Source organism: Temnothorax nylanderi, unplaced genomic scaffold, assembly GCF_030848795.1.
Source record: "Temnothorax nylanderi isolate EJ_2023f unplaced genomic scaffold, tnyl_v1.0 TNYL_tig0221_pilon, whole genome shotgun sequence".
In the NCBI taxonomy this organism is placed as follows: domain Eukaryota; kingdom Metazoa; phylum Arthropoda; class Insecta; order Hymenoptera; family Formicidae; genus Temnothorax; species Temnothorax nylanderi.
In genome coordinates, this window is record NW_027249283.1 from 232902 (window position 1) to 250241 (window position 17340).

At 33.7% G+C, this 17340-nt stretch overlaps 1 protein-coding gene across 4 annotated transcripts in view; it reads right to left on the reverse strand.

Annotated features, from left to right (window-relative positions):
- Positions 1-17340, reverse strand: part of LOC139779336 (uncharacterized) — a 60200-nt gene that overhangs the window by 35505 nt on the left and 7355 nt on the right. For all 4 annotated transcript variants that reach the window (XM_071717674.1, XM_071717672.1, XM_071717673.1 and 1 more), the window contains exon 6: positions 16457-16660. In XM_071717674.1, coding sequence (XP_071573775.1) covers positions 16457-16660 — 204 coding nt within the window. The remainder of the gene's footprint in view (positions 1-16456; positions 16661-17340) is intronic.

Sequence of the window (17340 nt, forward strand, 5' to 3'; positions counted from 1 at the left end):
TAATTTGCTTTATCTATATATATAATAGCTTCAATATATAGCCTTTTTTGAAACATTTAAATTTATATTGCACTAATTATTATTGCACAAAATAAATCATTTTATCCATGCACATATATCCACTTATTTACTTAAATTAATTTTGTCCTACCGGTCTTAATCTATTTGTCATCGGACAAATCTGAGCTTAGAAAACTTCCAACAGTTGCAAAATAAACGTTCTGCTGAACGTGGCCATTGAAAGAACATTTATACGTGTGTTCCGTTTTGAAGAACTTCCTGAACTGGTGCACATCAGTAATGCAATTAAGTTAGAGTGAGACAAGTATATTTTGTTTCACTTTAACTTATTGCACGAATATGCACCAGTTCAGGAATTTCTTCGAAAAAGAATTGACGTCATAGATGGTATATGCATAAAGCTTCTAGAACATTCTCACGCATGTCTCAAAGACGTCATAAACACGTTCAAAAGACGTGAAAAGTAGGAATTTTAAATGTCTTTATCTAAAATGTCTTTATCATTAAAATAAAACGTTTCTATAATAGTTTTTTAAACGTTATTTTATCGGAAAAGAAACGTTCCGTCGAACGTTTTTCGAATGGACATTTTTACTTATGAGAAACGTTTCTAGAAATCGGTTATAAAACGTTTCGGAAAAACGGTTATAAAACATTTCTGAAACGTGTATGTGCTACCTGGGAGGTGTCTCAACCTGCCCCATGTTTCAACTTGCCCCAGTATACCCTACACGTAGTTACAGGGGTCGTTAAAATTAATTTTATGACCAACTCTAGCAGCAAATCTACAAAATCTTGAAATTTGTCTTCCATCGCCTAACAAAAAAATTGGCGAACATAATCATTGATACCATATCAAAGTACGGACTTTGCTCTTTCAAATGAAAAAAGAACTTTAGCCTACTTTGTCGATTTTTTAGCGAGATCGCAATTTAAAGTAACCCCTGTTTTTTTTAATAATTTTAGCACGATATCGCCGGCATTTGCGTAACCTGATGTACACCACAGGGAGGTTGCTCAGTCGGATTTTGCACATGTATGTATGTGTATACAGAGTATGTGTATGTGTGTACATGTAGAGGTTTTTTTTTAGTAAGAAGTATTGTTATTTTTTCGCCGTATTACCTCGCGCAATCTTGATCTCATATTGACACATATTTTTTACATCAGATTGAGAAATTTTATTCCAAAATTGACGTGGTGCCTCTTCAATCTGATGTAAAAAATACGCGTCAATATGAGATCAAGATTGCGCGAGGTAATACGGCGAAGAGATGACAATACTTCTTACTAAAACGTGTATACACAATACATACATATGATGTGCAAAATCCGACTGAGCAACCTCCCCGTGGTGCACATCAGGTTATGCAAATGCCGGCGGTATCGTGATGAAATAAAAAAAAAACAAGGGTTACTTTAAAAAGCGATATTTCGCTAAATAATCGGCGTAGGACAAAGTTTTTGTTTTATTTGAAAAGGCATCCCATACTTTGAGATGGTATCAGTGATTATGTTCGCCAATTTTTTTGTTAGGCGGTGGAAGACTGCAAATTTCAAGATTTTGGATATCTCAAAGACGTCCTTATTCAAAGCTGACCACGCCTTTGAGTATTAACCTTGGTGAAAATTGAACAAAAGCACCTTTTAGTAGAGAGTTTGCTCTGTAAAACCTTTTTTTAAACTTTTTTTTATGTTAAGGGATCATTATACTTTGACGGCCCAAAAACTAGGCTATTTTTAACAATTTTTTTCACAGTAAATACACCATATAATGAAATGATTCTTTTTGGGATTTATTAGGGCACTCGTAAATAACACGAAAAAATTTTTGTCATAATTTAAAAAATTTTTTACTTTATCGTTTTTACAGCGTCAAAATAGCGTGTCAAAAAAGATGCGTGTCAATTCTGACTTCGGATTCGGATTCAACGGGAAAAAGTACATGGGAATACACTAGTGTAGTGTCTCGGCCAAGACACTTTTTTTTGTGTGCCTGTGTTATTCGCTGAATAATTACAGTTTAAAAATGGGAAAAAATTTACTGACAAAAAGTGATCTCCTAATTTTTTTTAGCAGTGTATATAACTTCCTTAAATATCAAGAGACACGGTAGTGTCTCGCGCCAAGTATATACGCGCGGAGCGAGACCGCACCGTGACTCTTTTACGCGAACGCACGAGTTGCGAGTACCCGAGATTTTGAGATCTCAATAACGAGTGAACGGATCAAGTTCTAAGTAGGCTTGATCGATAGCTTGGGGTCGATTTATATAATAAGAGTGTTTTTGCGCAAAATCACACACGTATATGCATATGCTGTCTTGTAAATGCTTGTAAATTGCTGTCTTGTAAAAGTTGAAGAGGATGAGAAAGTGATCTGTAGCGCAATTCGTATTGTAGGCAAGTTAAAATATTAATTGAATCGAGTCCATTATATTATGAGATAGACGTTGATTTTATATCTTAGTGTCTGGAAATATTTATTATTCACGAAAGCAATAACAACAAAATAAATTTTGGTAAATTTTATATTCGTATTCAGCAATCTCTAACATTTTAAAAAATAATTAAATTAAATATGTTCTTCTCACACACAAAAAAGATTAGACTCTAAAAGGATTAATTAATATTTAATCTAAATATATCAGAATAAAAATTATAATAGCAAAGTTTTTGGAAGTTGTGGACAAACCAGTTTATATTTTTAATATAACATTAACATAATTATTTTTTAAACTACCTTTAACTGCAATAATTAAATTATTTATGTTAAAGGTGGTTTAAAAAAGTTTGTTAAACTTATTAAGGATGTATCGGAGGTACAGTCTTAGATGTATCGGACCTAATTTTCAAAGCGCTACCAAGTGGATAAAAATTTGTGAGAATGTTCTTTTAGTCTTCCTGATGTGCTACAAAAAAGTAGAAACGAATCCACTAAACGGTTGCTGAGATATAACGATTTTAATTTTCACTGATTTTACACGTATTCTTATGGGAAGAGACGATTTTGACGGATAAAACAGCTAAAAAAATGTTGAAGGAGCGCTACCAATATTTTGAATTTTTTTGTACATCTAGTATACGAATAGATGAAAATATCTGCCAAGTTTCAATTGTCTTCACTACACCGTTTTAAAGAAATAAATTATAACTTGAGATAATTGTGCTGTCGGCACGAATGTATCTCGATGAAAAAACATTTGTAAAGTAAAAAATACCTTTCTAGGAGTAAAAATAAGACTCCTACTATCATTTGAGTATCTTACATCTAGATTTACTATGCGTTAGGCGTAGATATTCAAGTATTTCAAATTTCATGCACTTTTGTCTAAGATTGTACCTCCGATACATCCTTAACCGGTTATTGCGATAAATATTACCATATGCCTCGGTACGACGCCCTTCACGGAATGAGGGAGGTTCCAGGTTCGAACCCTGGCTGAGGTAATATTTTTCGCAATAATTTCTTTACAGTTTTTTAAAATAATTAAATCGTGTAGATTTAATTCCGGGGAGGGAAGGGTATTAATGTTCCAACGATAGTCATGTGTTTCAAGTCCGACAAATAATCGGCGCGCAGTTTGTTAAGTTGGAATATATGTATATTGTTACGTGCGAGCAAAATTCAACCAATCTTAAAATAGCCAAGAATGTAATCAATATTGATTAATTATCCGATTTCTGATGGGGAGACGATTCCCAGGCCGCGGCTCACAGGGCATAAAATTACACCTAGTGATAAGACCTTCCTCCTCCTCCAAGACGTAAAGACAATAGAAGTGGTGAGAAGCTCGCGCGGGGGGTTCTTGCCACTTGAATATAAATAAGCGCGAAAAATCATCGATAGTCAGTAGTAGTTGTTGGGAGTCAGTAGTTCAATTCTCAATCAGTTAATCATTTCCTTGCGACAATCTTTACTTGAGCTAATTAAATTCTGACTTCTGCAAATCTCAAGACAGATCTTAATTTAAACCAGATCTTAAATAATTGTTATAAGAAAATTCTTCCCCAAATAAAGGTAATTTTAATTCTTGAAACCAATTTTTAAATAAATCCTTTAATTCCACAACCCTTAACTGTCGCTGCCAAATAGCGTGGCAACAGAAATTTCCTGATTCTTCCTGATTCTTGTCGCTGCCAAATAGCGTGGCAACAGGAGTTTTCCTTTAATCTAGTTTTATCGCACAACCTGGTCCAAATCCCGGGTAAATTACTTGAATGTTTTGACCCAAAAACGGACCAATTTACATTAACTTGACAGAACGTGACATAAATTTTTGGTGACAGCGGTGGGATACTAAAGGTTGTGTAAAAAAAAAAAAGAACAAAGTAAACAGTGACAAAAGTAAATTAAACTAAGATGAATCGTACGCTACGTACTCCACCTTCCGAAACGGAAACAGCAACGGGTACTGGGACAGGAGAGATGGACATCGATGAGTTACGAAGGACCTTGGCTCATCAACAGCAAGTAATTCAACAATTACAACAATCACAAAGTTCACGACCACCGAGTTCAGGAATGGCGGTCATAAATGAAGGAACACTAGGTAATTATTTGCACTTTTCAATCAGAGATGCATTAGAAGCAGTGCCAAATTTTGATGGAGGAAATATTTCTTTTGTATATTTTGTCGAGGGTTGTGAGGAAGCACTCAGCATGATCACGCCGACACAAGAAATAAACTTAGTTCGTGCAGTACGTAACAAATTAAAAGGGGACGCACATAGATCAATTCTCGGGAAAACTTTCAATAAAATGCAAGAATTAGTAGAATTTTTGAGAACTAAATACGGGCCTAGGGAGACAGTTTATGAAGCTCAGGGGCGGTTAGCTTATTTATATCAGAAAAAAGACGAAAAGGTAGTCGCGTATGCGAATCGTATTCAGGAATTAGGGAAGCGAATACTTGATGCACAAAGAAGGGAATCAGGACAGATAAGCTTAGAATTTCGAAATTCAATTGAAAATCACTTAAAGACAAGCTTTTTACGCGGTTTAAATAAAGAAATTATAATATCAAAAGAAGGAACGTTCGAAGAGGTTGAGAGTCGCGCAATCGATGCTGAAAAAGAATTAGAGACAATTAAAATGATAAGAAACGTTGTGCTTGGTGAGAATTCACCCGGTGAAAAACGAGCTTCAACACGGCGTATAGAAGCTGAAGTCGTAACCTGTCAATTTTGTCATAAGAAAGGCCATACAGCAGATCGGTGCTGGCAAATCAATAAATTTCAGGGAAATAGTAAGAACGGAAATCAAAATACATCTGGCTATCCGCAGAACAATACTAATAATATCAAGAATTAAAAGCCTTGCGATCCAAGCCTAGTTCTTTGACGGCCTTATGTTAGTTTCTGTATATATATATACTATATATATACATATAATTTTTCCAACAAACTGCGCGCCGATTAATGTCGGACTTTAAAACACAGTTATTGTTAGAATTAAAAACCCTTCCCTCCCCGGAATTAAATCGACTCGATTTAATTATCTAAAAACTGTAAAGAATTTTATTGCGAAAAAAATTACCTCAGCCAGGGTTCGAACCTGGAACCTCCTTCATTCCGTGTAGGGCGTCGTACCAATTCGACCACCGAGGCATGTGGTAATGTTTATCGCAATAACCGGTGATAATAGTTTGGAACGTTTTACTCAGGCGACGTGAATAAATAATAATAAGAGAAATAGGATCGACAATATACAATATCAAGAATTAAAAGCCTTGCGATCCAAGCCTAGTTCTTTGACGGCCTTATGTTAGTTTCTGTATATATATATACTATATATATACATATAATTTTTCCAACAAACTGCGCGCCGATTAATGTCGGACTTTAAAACACAGTTATTGTTAGAATTAAAAACCCTTCCCTCCCCGGAATTAAATCGACTCGATTTAATTATCTAAAAACTGTAAAGAATTTTATTGCGAAAAAAATTACCTCAGCCAGGGTTCGAACCTGGAACCTCCCTCATTCCGTGTAGGGCGTCGTACCAATTCGACCACCGAGGCATGTGGTAATGTTTAATTTTTTTTTCGCAATAAAATTCTTTACAGTTTTTAGATAATTAAATCGAGTCGATTTAATTCCGGGGAGGGAAGGGTTTTTAATTCTAACAATAACTGTGTTTTAAAGTCCGACATTAATCGGCGCGCAGTTTGTTGGAAAAATTATATGTATATATATAGTATATATATATACAGAAACTAACATAAGGCCGTCAAAGAACTAGGCTTGGATCGCAAGGCTTTTAATTCTTGATATTGTATATTGTCGATCCTATTTCTCTTATTATTATTTATTCACGTCGCCTGAGTAAAACGTTCCAAACTATTATCACCGGTTATTGCGATAAACATTACCACATGCCTCGGTGGTCGAATTGGTACGACGCCCTACACGGAATGAGGGAGGTTCCAGGTTCGAACCCTGGCTGAGGTAATTTTTTTCGCAATAAAATTCTTTACAGTTTTTAGATAATTAAATCGAGTCGATTTAATTCCGGGGAGGGAAGGGTTTTTAATTCTAACAATAACTGTGTTTTAAAGTCCGACATTAATCGGCGCGCAGTTTGTTGGAAAAATTATATGTATATATATAGTATATATATATACAGAAACTAACATAAGGCCGTCAAAGAACTAGGCTTGGATCGCAAGGCTTTTAATTCTTGATATTGTATATTGTCGATCCTATTTCTCTTATTATTATTAAATACTAATAATAATGCTAATAATAATAGTAATAATCAAAAACAACCAATAACTTCAGGGTTACAACAAAACACAAATAATCAAAATTTAAATTCAACAATAATATGCAGGTATTGCAAAAAATCCGGGCATACATTAGAAGAATGTCGTAGGCGTATATATAATAATAATCTCCGCCAGAATTCACAAAATCAGGGAAACGAACAGATTCCCGTGAGGACAGGGGCGACACCGGGAAATGCCAAAATACGTCCCACACGAGTAGTATCGGGGGAACCAGAATTAGACATCGAAGAGTAAATATAGCTGACATTGAAGATGTACCATCTGTAAAATTAAATAGTTCAAATTTTACGGGAAATTTAAAATTCTTAGTAGACAGTGGATCAGGCCCAAATATAATTAAAGAAAATTTTATTACACCTGAAACCATAGTGGACAGAAATGAAATTTTGAAACTTAGTGGAATCACAGCGCATCATGTAACCACCTTAGGGCTGGCACAGATAGATATCTTAGGATGTCCAGTTGTATTTCATTTGGTCGAAGATAATTTTCCGATACCACAAAATGGGATCTTGGGTTCAGATTTCTTTAAACAATTTCAAGTAAAAGTTAATTATGAGCAAAATCAATTAGAATGGAATGATACTTATATTCCCTTTGAAGAAAAGGAAGAAACTTTCATTATTCCTCCAAGATGTATTTCGCAAATGTATATTAGAGTCGCAAATTCAGAACTAAAAGAAGGATATGTACCGCGATTAAACGTGACAAAGGGCATTTACTTAGGAGATGCTTTAGTTACGGTAAAAGACGACAGGGCATATCTGCAAGTAATTAATACGAATGATAAAGAAGAAAGAATATATGTACCCACAATCAAAATATATGAGTTTGAAACAATTGAAAAGCAAATTTCTAATTCCAAATCAAATACAAACTTGGACTGCTTAGGTAGTTCCATTCATAATTCTAATTCCAATACAAACTCGGACTGCTTAGGTAGTTCCATTCATAATTCTAATTCCAATACAAACTCGGACTGCTTAGGTAGTTCCATTTATAATTCTAATTCCAATACAAACTCGGACTGCTTAGGTAGTTCCATTCATAATTCTAATTCCAATACAAACTCGGACTGCTTAGGTAGTTGCATTCATAATTCCAATTCAAACTCAAACTCAAATCCTAACTCAAACTCTGATTTCAACTCAAGTTCAAACTCTGATACAATTCTAATTCCGAATTCTCAAAGCTTTAACTCAAGTTCAAGATCTTGTTTTCACGTAAATAAAGAAGAAAGGAAAATAAAAATAATTAAAGCATTAAGACTAGAACATTTAAATAATGAAGAACGATCACATGTTGAAAAATTAATTGAAAAAAGTTCAGATTGTTTTCACTTGCCTGGAGAAAAACTTGAACATACAAATGTTTTAAAACATCGAATTCCAACGGTAAATGAAATACCAATACATACACGACAATACAGATTTCCAGTAATTTATAAAGACGAAATAAATAAGCAAGTAAATGAATTATTAGATCAGAATATAATTAAGGCGTCAAAATCTCCATATAACACGCCTGTGTGGATAGTACCTAAGAAGCCAGACTCAAAGGGGAATAAACGGTGGAGAATGGTGTTAGATTTCCGCAACCTAAATGATAAGACAGTAGGTGACGCATATCCACTTCCAAACATAACGGAGATATTGGATCAGCTGGGCGGCGCGAAATATTTCTCGGTGTTTGACCTTGCTTCAGGTTTTCATCAAATCAAAATGCATCCAGCAGATAGTCATAAAACAGCATTTTCAACGCCTTATGGACATTATGAATTCGATCGAATGCCTTTCGGATTAAAGAATGCACCGGCAACCTTTCAAAGATTAATGGATTTAGTACTTACAGGAATGCAAGGTAACGAAATTTTTGTGTATTTAGACGACATAGTATTATACTCAAGTTCTCTTACAGAACATGCAATTAAATTCGAAAAATTAATTAAAAGATTACGCGAAGCAAATTTAAAGCTACAACCAGATAAATGCGAATTTTTGAGAAAAGAAGTTACTTATTTAGGACACATAATAGGGGAAAATGGAGTCCGTCCAGACCCTAAAAAGATAGAAGCAGTACAAAATTTTCCAATTCCAAAGAGTGCCAAAAACATAAAACAATTTCTTGGATTGGCTGGATATTATCGTAGATTTATTCAAGGATTTTCGAAAATAGCTAAACCATTAACTAATTTATTAAAAAAGGACATTGACTTTAAATGGGGGGACAAGGAGCAAGAAAGCTTTGATATATTGAGAAATGCATTATGTCATGAACCAATATTGCAATATCCTGATTTTACTAAACATTTTCTTTTAACAACTGATGCATCTGGAACCGCAATTGGTGCAATTTTAAGTCAGGGACAAATAGGGAAAGATCAACCAATAAGTTACGCTTCGAGGGTATTTCATGAAGCTGAGAAAAATTATTCTACAATTGAAAAAGAATTATTAGCAATAGTTTACGCTGTGCAACATTTTAGGCCTTATCTTTATGGTAAAAAATTTAAATTAATAACCGATCATAAACCATTAACCTGGCTTCATAAATTGAAAGATCCTACTTCACGATTAGCGAGATGGAGAATTAAATTATCTGAATACGATTATGAAATAATTTACAAACCCGGAAAAATAAATGCTAATGCTGATGCTTTATCGAGAAACCCTGTAACAAATATATTTCCAATACATCCTTCATTTGACGAAATCGAAGAGTGCCCAGAAGATGATGAAGCAAGACAAAGAAATGCTAATCCTAAACCTTTACCAGTTTCGCCAAGAAGGGGAATGATGATAGAAGAACCAGAGCCGGTAGTTACAGGAATGCAAACACGTAATGCAGAGAAATCGGAAGGGGAAAGCATACCCTTTACTAAAAAGGAATTAGAAGAACCGCCGTTTATTGAACATATAGTCCATGCAGAAATACACAATAATTTAATAAGTCAGATAGATAATAATGAATCTTTAGAAATACACAATAACTCAGTAAATCAGATAGACAATAATGAATCTTTAGAAATGCACAATGACCCAATAAACCAGATAATTAATACTGAATCTTCACCTTTAGAAACGTCAAACATTATAAATAACACTCAAAACGAAACACTTGAAATAGAAAACATTAATAACAATGACATGAATTCTTTAATTAGCGACAATGAAAATATAAATACTTTAAATTCACAAATAACTATACCATCTAATCTTTTAGAAATACTAAATAATTTAACAGGAGAATATGAAAATTATGAGAATTATCAAAACAAGCCTACACATGTAAATCATTGCGAGGACATGAAAATTGTCGAGGAAGGAACCAACGGCGACAACCCGAAAGACGACCAGGAAGATCAGGTTACTGACGATAATGACTCCGAGGAAGAAGAAGAAGTGGAACGAAGCGAAGAAGAAAGAGACAGCGATAGTGAAGAAGATATAGACACAACATTCAATGAACTTACGAATACAGACGAGACCTTTGACAAGACTGAAAAACAAATAATAACGCGAGGACAAAAACACAGTATAATAAATAGTCGTGATCAAATATTTATGAGAAGAGAAAATTATTTATATTTCTTAACCGCAAATGGTAAACCTTGTGACGAAGGATCAAAACAACTTCATAATCAAAATTTGATACCAAAGATTAAACAAAGTAAATCAGGAAACATTGAAATTATTAGAAGGGGAAATAAAATCCATTTAATTTTAATTTGTAAAGAAGATGATAAAGAAAAGATGAATAGAGAAACATTAATTGATCTTACATTTAAATTACGAGAAGTAATAAAAGAAAACTCAATCAAAATAATAAATATTGCAAAAACAAAAGAAATAGATAATATTCAATGGGAGGAAATTTTAAATCAAATTCGAAAAACATTGCTTGGAATTTCAATCAAATTAATAATATGTCATGGGTTAGTAACAATACCGGAAATTCAAAAAAGAAAAGATATTATTGAAGAAGCTCATTCATCGAAAATCGGGGGACATAAAGGAATAACCAAAACTTATAATCGAATTAGACAAAACTTTTATTGGGGAAACATAAAAGCTGATATTCAAAGTTATATTAGTCAATGCTTGCAATGTCAAATTAAAAAATTAGTTAGAGTTAAAACTAAACAGCCCATGCTAATCACTGACACACCATTTTCGTCATTTGAAAAAATATCAATGGATATAGTTGGACCATTACCTGAAACTACCAAAAGAAACTCCTACATCCTAACAATCCAAGATCATCTCACAAAATTTTCCCTAGCTATACCTTTAAAATCAATAACTGCTGTTCAAGTAGCTGATGCGTTATTAAAATACTTTATTTGCATTTTTGGAGCACCTAAAATAATTTTGACTGATCAAGGCACAAACTTCATGAGTAATTTAATGAAAAGATTTACTAAACAATTCAAAATTAAACAATATAGAACAACTGCCTTTTATCCACAAGCAAATGGAGCTTTGGAAAGGTCACATTTAATATTAGTTGAATATTTAAAACAATATGTGAATAAATTTACAGAATGGGATGATTTACTAGAATATGCTACCTTTTCATATAATACAAGTACTCATGAATCCACTGGATATACTCCATATGAGTTGGTATTTGGAAAAACAGCCAGACAACCATCCAGTGAAATTGTTAATGACATTGGAAAAGAAAAGACATATGATGATTATTTATATCAGTTAATGACAAATATTCATGATCTACAAGAATTGGCTCGAGAATGCTTGATTGCATCAAAATTGAAATCAAAATATTATTATGACAAAAAGATTAATCCACAAATTTTTCAAATAAATGATCAAGTTTTTCTTTTAAATGAACCAAAGAAAGGTAAATTAGGAGACCAATATTCTGGTCCACATATAATAACAGATATTTTACCAAATGGAAATATTAAACTGCTTTTTAAAGGAAAGTCAAGAATTGTTCATTCAAATAAAATCAGAAAAGTGAAATATAAATAAGATTAAAGGTGTACCGCGCAACATTTTTAATCTTATAGAATAATATACTAATAAACCTTTTTCTTTAATTGTAATTGATACAGATGAAGATGATCCTGATGAAAATGATAATCTCAATAGCCACCCTATTTCTCAACATTCAAAATATACACGGAATCATTGGATACGACTGCGGAACATCGAACTTCAATGTGACGACTATCTCATTATTGGAAATAGAAGAATGTAACATACCGTTAATAGAACCACATGTAGAAGAAACTAATATTCAATTATTACAACTTGCGAAATTTGACACAATTTATGTAATTCAATGTAAAATCTCAATTTCAAGAACAATTTATTACTGCGGAATGCACTCACATATAGCTACTGTAACAAATGCACAAGCGGAATATATTATAGATACGACGGTAGATCAATGTAAAAATATGCATAGAACTGGAACACTAATTATAAACGTTAATAATGTAATCAACGGGTTAAAGGTAAATCACACAACGTCGCGACCAATCACTTTTGCAGGATCAACAACAACAGACGGACAATGTTTTGGAACACAATATTCAGATCCCTATGGGACATGGCAAAATGTAGTTGTGCAAGGAATAATAACCATTAGTCTAAATTCTCATCAAGCAATAACTAATATAGAAACAAATCAGATACATTTAAAAACAGGGACAACCTGTCAATATTCAGATGGAAATTGTATTGATATTGAAGGAAAATATACTTTCTGGGAAACAATACCCAACGATTATTGTAAATTCAATCATTATGATGTATTATATGAAGGAAAAGCAAATAAGATGGTTAGTAATGTAGATAAAAATTTGCAAATAATTTATTCCTTGTCAACTAAAGATGTTACTTTTGCGTTAACACAAATGGGCGAAGAGCTTCTTTGTGGATATACGTTAATTAAAACAGAGCATCCAAAACTTGTAATTTTAGAAATTAAAAAAGGAGAATCTTTTGCGCATAAGCGCCATATATCAGTAGAAAATTTAGATATTTTTGCTTATGTAAACTCGAAATTCATTTATGTGGAAAGACATATACGCACACAGATGAACCGTTTATACACAGATGTATTGACACAACGCTGCAACTTGGAACGACAAGTAATGAAGAATGCACTGAGCCTAGCGATTCATGCTCCAGATGATTTCGCGTACCAAATTATGAAAGGACCCGGATATATGGCAGTAATCTCTGGAGAAGTTGTACATATAATAAAATGCACACCGGTGGACGTTAAATATCGACAAACGCAGGAATGTTATCAACAATTACCGGTAACTAAAGGAAATGAAACTTATTTCTAGCGCCAAGGACTCACATCTTGTTTAAAACAGGAACACAGACTACATGCAGCCGTATAATTCCAACAATGTATCTTTTAAATGACGGATGGTATCGAATAACACCAATTTTGGAATACAGCAAATCACCAGCAATAATAAAACCGAACAGTAAACCTACGTGGCAATATAATGATCCTGGACCATTGGCAGCAAGCGGTATTTATACTAATAGTGAACTTGAGAACTTAAGGGATCAAATAATGTTCCCAGCGGAAAGAAACGGAATTTTAAACACAATGGCGCATGGTGTAAAAGGAGAACCAGTACTAACACAAGGAATATCACTCTCTCACCTTCTGGATGAAAATGAAAAATCCTTTATAAATCAGTAAAAGAAATCAAGGTATTTATACTAAATAACATTATGTTAAATATATGCTTACACCCGGTTTAAAAATTAACATAAAAATATATATATATACATAAATAGTATCAAAATGAGACCGCCGACGCCTGATGAAAGGAGTGAGGAAGAAAGAAATGAGTTCTATGGGCCAATCGACGGGGTACTGCCCGAGAAGCACGAAGATACATATGAAACTATCATGAACGGCGCGTGCCTTCGCGACCCGGAGGGGGAGGATGGAATGATACTGGTCAACTCTTCCTGGCCAAGAACAAAAATGTGCCTAGGCTGTTATCTAGATCAACTGCCATCACTCGAGGAGGATGAGGCAATCCCCGAGGTCAATGGGTATGAAATTAAATGGGGGTACCATTCCCTTAGCTCACAACGTTTCGAGCTCCCACAATCGACTAGATTCTGCTGCTCCATCTGCAAAGAGGTGATTTTGGGCTTGAGACCGGCCTGGCAGTGCCGTGATTGTATTGAAGAGTTCCTTGTACACAAGCAAATGTACGAGAGGGCACGAGCGTTGCGAATAAATTTAGAAATAGAGGTGGTTAAAAGATATTAAAGTATATTTAAAAAAAAAAAAAAAAAATAAATAAATAAGTGAATATATAGAATATATATCGATTCTACTAATAATTATATAATTCTATTATTATTATACGCATTATTTTATATATTATTATTATATGCATTATTATAGTTTTAGCTTATAAATTTTAGATCTAGCTTATATTACTCTATCATATATTATTATACGCATTATTTTACTCTATGCATTCATTATATATATCTACACTAACACATTTATTATACTTATATTATTTTCTTTTGCACATTAATTAAAAATTTATTAAACAAGATTTATTTATACATTTTGCATGAAAACCATTACCTAAAATAAATAATGTATAATTTTCGATTCAATTTTTCTTTTTGATAATTCATACGCGGTAACAAACGTACCACGTATGACTTAAGGGGGAAGGTGTTACGTGCGAGCAAAATTCAACCAATCTTAAAATAGCCAAGAATGTAATCAATATTGATTAATTATCCGATTTCTGATGGGGAGACGATTCCCAGGCCGCGGCTCACAGGGCATAAAATTACACCTAGTGATAAGACCTTCCTCCTCCTCCAAGACGTAAAGACAATAGAAGTGGTGAGAAGCTCGCGCGGGGGGTTCTTGCCACTTGAATATAAATAAGCGCGAAAAATCATCGATAGTCAGTAGTAGTTGTTGGGAGTCAGTAGTTCAATTCTCAATCAGTTAATCATTTCCTTGCGACAATCTTTACTTGAGCTAATTAAATTCTGACTTCTGCAAATCTCAAGACAGATCTTAATTTAAACCAGATCTTAAATAATTGTTATAAGAAAATTCTTCCCCAAATAAAGGTAATTTTAATTCTTGAAACCAATTTTTAAATAAATCCTTTAATTCCACAACCCTTAACTGTCGCTGCCAAATAGCGTGGCAACAGAAATTTCCTGATTCTTCCTGATTCTTGTCGCTGCCAAATAGCGTGGCAACAGGAGTTTTCCTTTAATCTAGTTTTATCGCACAACCTGGTCCAAATCCCGGGTAAATTACTTGAATGTTTTGACCCAAAAACGGACCAATTTACATTAACTTGACAGAACGTGACAATATATATACATTGTAATTCGTTACTTCTGTAACTATTAATTTCTTTACTTGCGCACCACGTACCGCGCCTGACTAGTATCGCCGTCTATTAATTTGTTGACATTTTCACGAGTCTAATGATATATTTAAATATTTATATTCAACTATTAATAATTTTTAAAATAAGTAATTTATCTAACAATAAGTAGAGACTAATATATTATTTTTTATTGAAAAAAATAATTATTTTTCACTAATTATTAATTTTCAAATAAGTAGTAATTTATTTTTGACAAACTATTAATTATTTTAATAATAAAGAATTTATTTCTACTAATTACCAATTTGCAAAGGAAATTAATTCATTTTCACCTAAATACTAACTTTCACGAACTAGAAATTTTTCTCTGACAAATTACGAATTCTTTAAGTAATCCGTAATTCACTACTTGTACCTAAATATTATTAATTTTTATGCAATTAGTAATTTTTTGTGATTTGCTAATTCAATAAAAATTTAATTTATTGTTATTGCTAAGTTTGTGAATAATTAAATAATAAAAAATAAAAATTTTTTTGCCGATCCCTGCTTAACACTACAAAATGCGTGATATCAGTACAAAATTACCTTTTTCAAAAAAGGTAAAAAAAGGCGCCAAGTACACGCAATTTTTTTACCTTTTTTGAAAAAGGTAATTTTGTACTGTTATAAATACTGCGACACAAAATCCGTTGAATTCCTTAAGCATGCTTAAGCATGCTTAAGGAATTCAAATGCATTTTACATGTACGTACATGTGGAAGAGGCGATAAAGTTAGATTTAAATGCTATTGTTAACAAGTTTATTAGTCGAAACAAAATTTGTTATGCAAACTTTTTACGATTATAAGTGTAAGTTTTCTTTCCAATTGTGTACATTAAATATTCTGTGTTTGTATCTATACTTTGTTTTGCATGTAAGGATATAATCTACATACTTTTGTATACTTCACTCCTCCCCCCCACCCCCCCAGATAATGTAAAGATGACTAAAAAGGCTATTATTTGAAATAAGAATTTCTTGCATTTTGCCCTTCCAATATTTTTTCCAAGTTGGCACCGCTGCTGGTGTGCACCCGAGTGAAGTTTTCGAAACGCAGTCTAAAACGTCTTTCTCTCTCCCCCGCTCCCTTATTTGAATTTTGCTCGTCCATGAGAGATTCAAGCCCGAGTTTGTGTAATATGAAACAATGATAACGACGGTTAACAACAGCCGACAGCACACATACACATGCACACACATATTTCCATACTTGTTCAGCGAAAAATCGTGACCGTGCCTCCTCGAATTCCGTGGCGGACCTTATGTTCGAAAACGCAAAGCCCTTGGTAAGCGTGATCTTCGTGATCGGTATCTTGGCTTCGAGTATCAATTCCTTACTGATGTCCTTCACTCCGCAATAGTCGTAATAGTAGTGGGAAGTGGCCGAGTGTGTGTTTACCCTCTCGTAATAGACCTGTGGAGCGAGGGGGTGAGAAGAGGTTTATCAAGCGCGTCCTTAACCCTTCTGCTATCGCAACATCAATTGCTATGTATTCGCGATGCATAGGCAACGAAATATTTGCATTTACGATTTTTATCAGACTATCCGAGGTCTTTTGAAACTTTAGTATCTCGAATTACTGTTTTAAAGTAGAAATCTAGCATCTACATATAATTCGGATCAATAAGGCTGTACTTTTATCAACGCGGATGTGGAAAGATATCGATATCTCAAATTTTGTACCGAACCTTTAAATATTAGGTTAGGGAAGAAGTAATCCGGGTCACGGATAAATGGCGATACAGCATACTGTAATAATTTTTGTTAATAACTCTTTTTTTTTTTTTAATAGATTGCCTATCCTACATTTAAATTACTGCAAGACAAGCCTTCCTGTCTATCATAGGGGAAGTGTGTGTAAAACGGCCCCGCCGAGTAAAACGGCCTCCCCCTAGTTTCTCAGAAATACGCAGTCCTGCCGTCTAGCGACTCAGTAGGTTAGGTTGCTCACATGTCACAGACGTGCCTCGTGCATTTTGGCATCAATAACAAACTTCGTACGAACGCAAAACGCAATTTTGCGCAATTTTCCTACTTTCGTTACGTCTGATCTAAGGTAAGTCCAAGCTTTATTAAGTGTTCTTCTCTTTCCC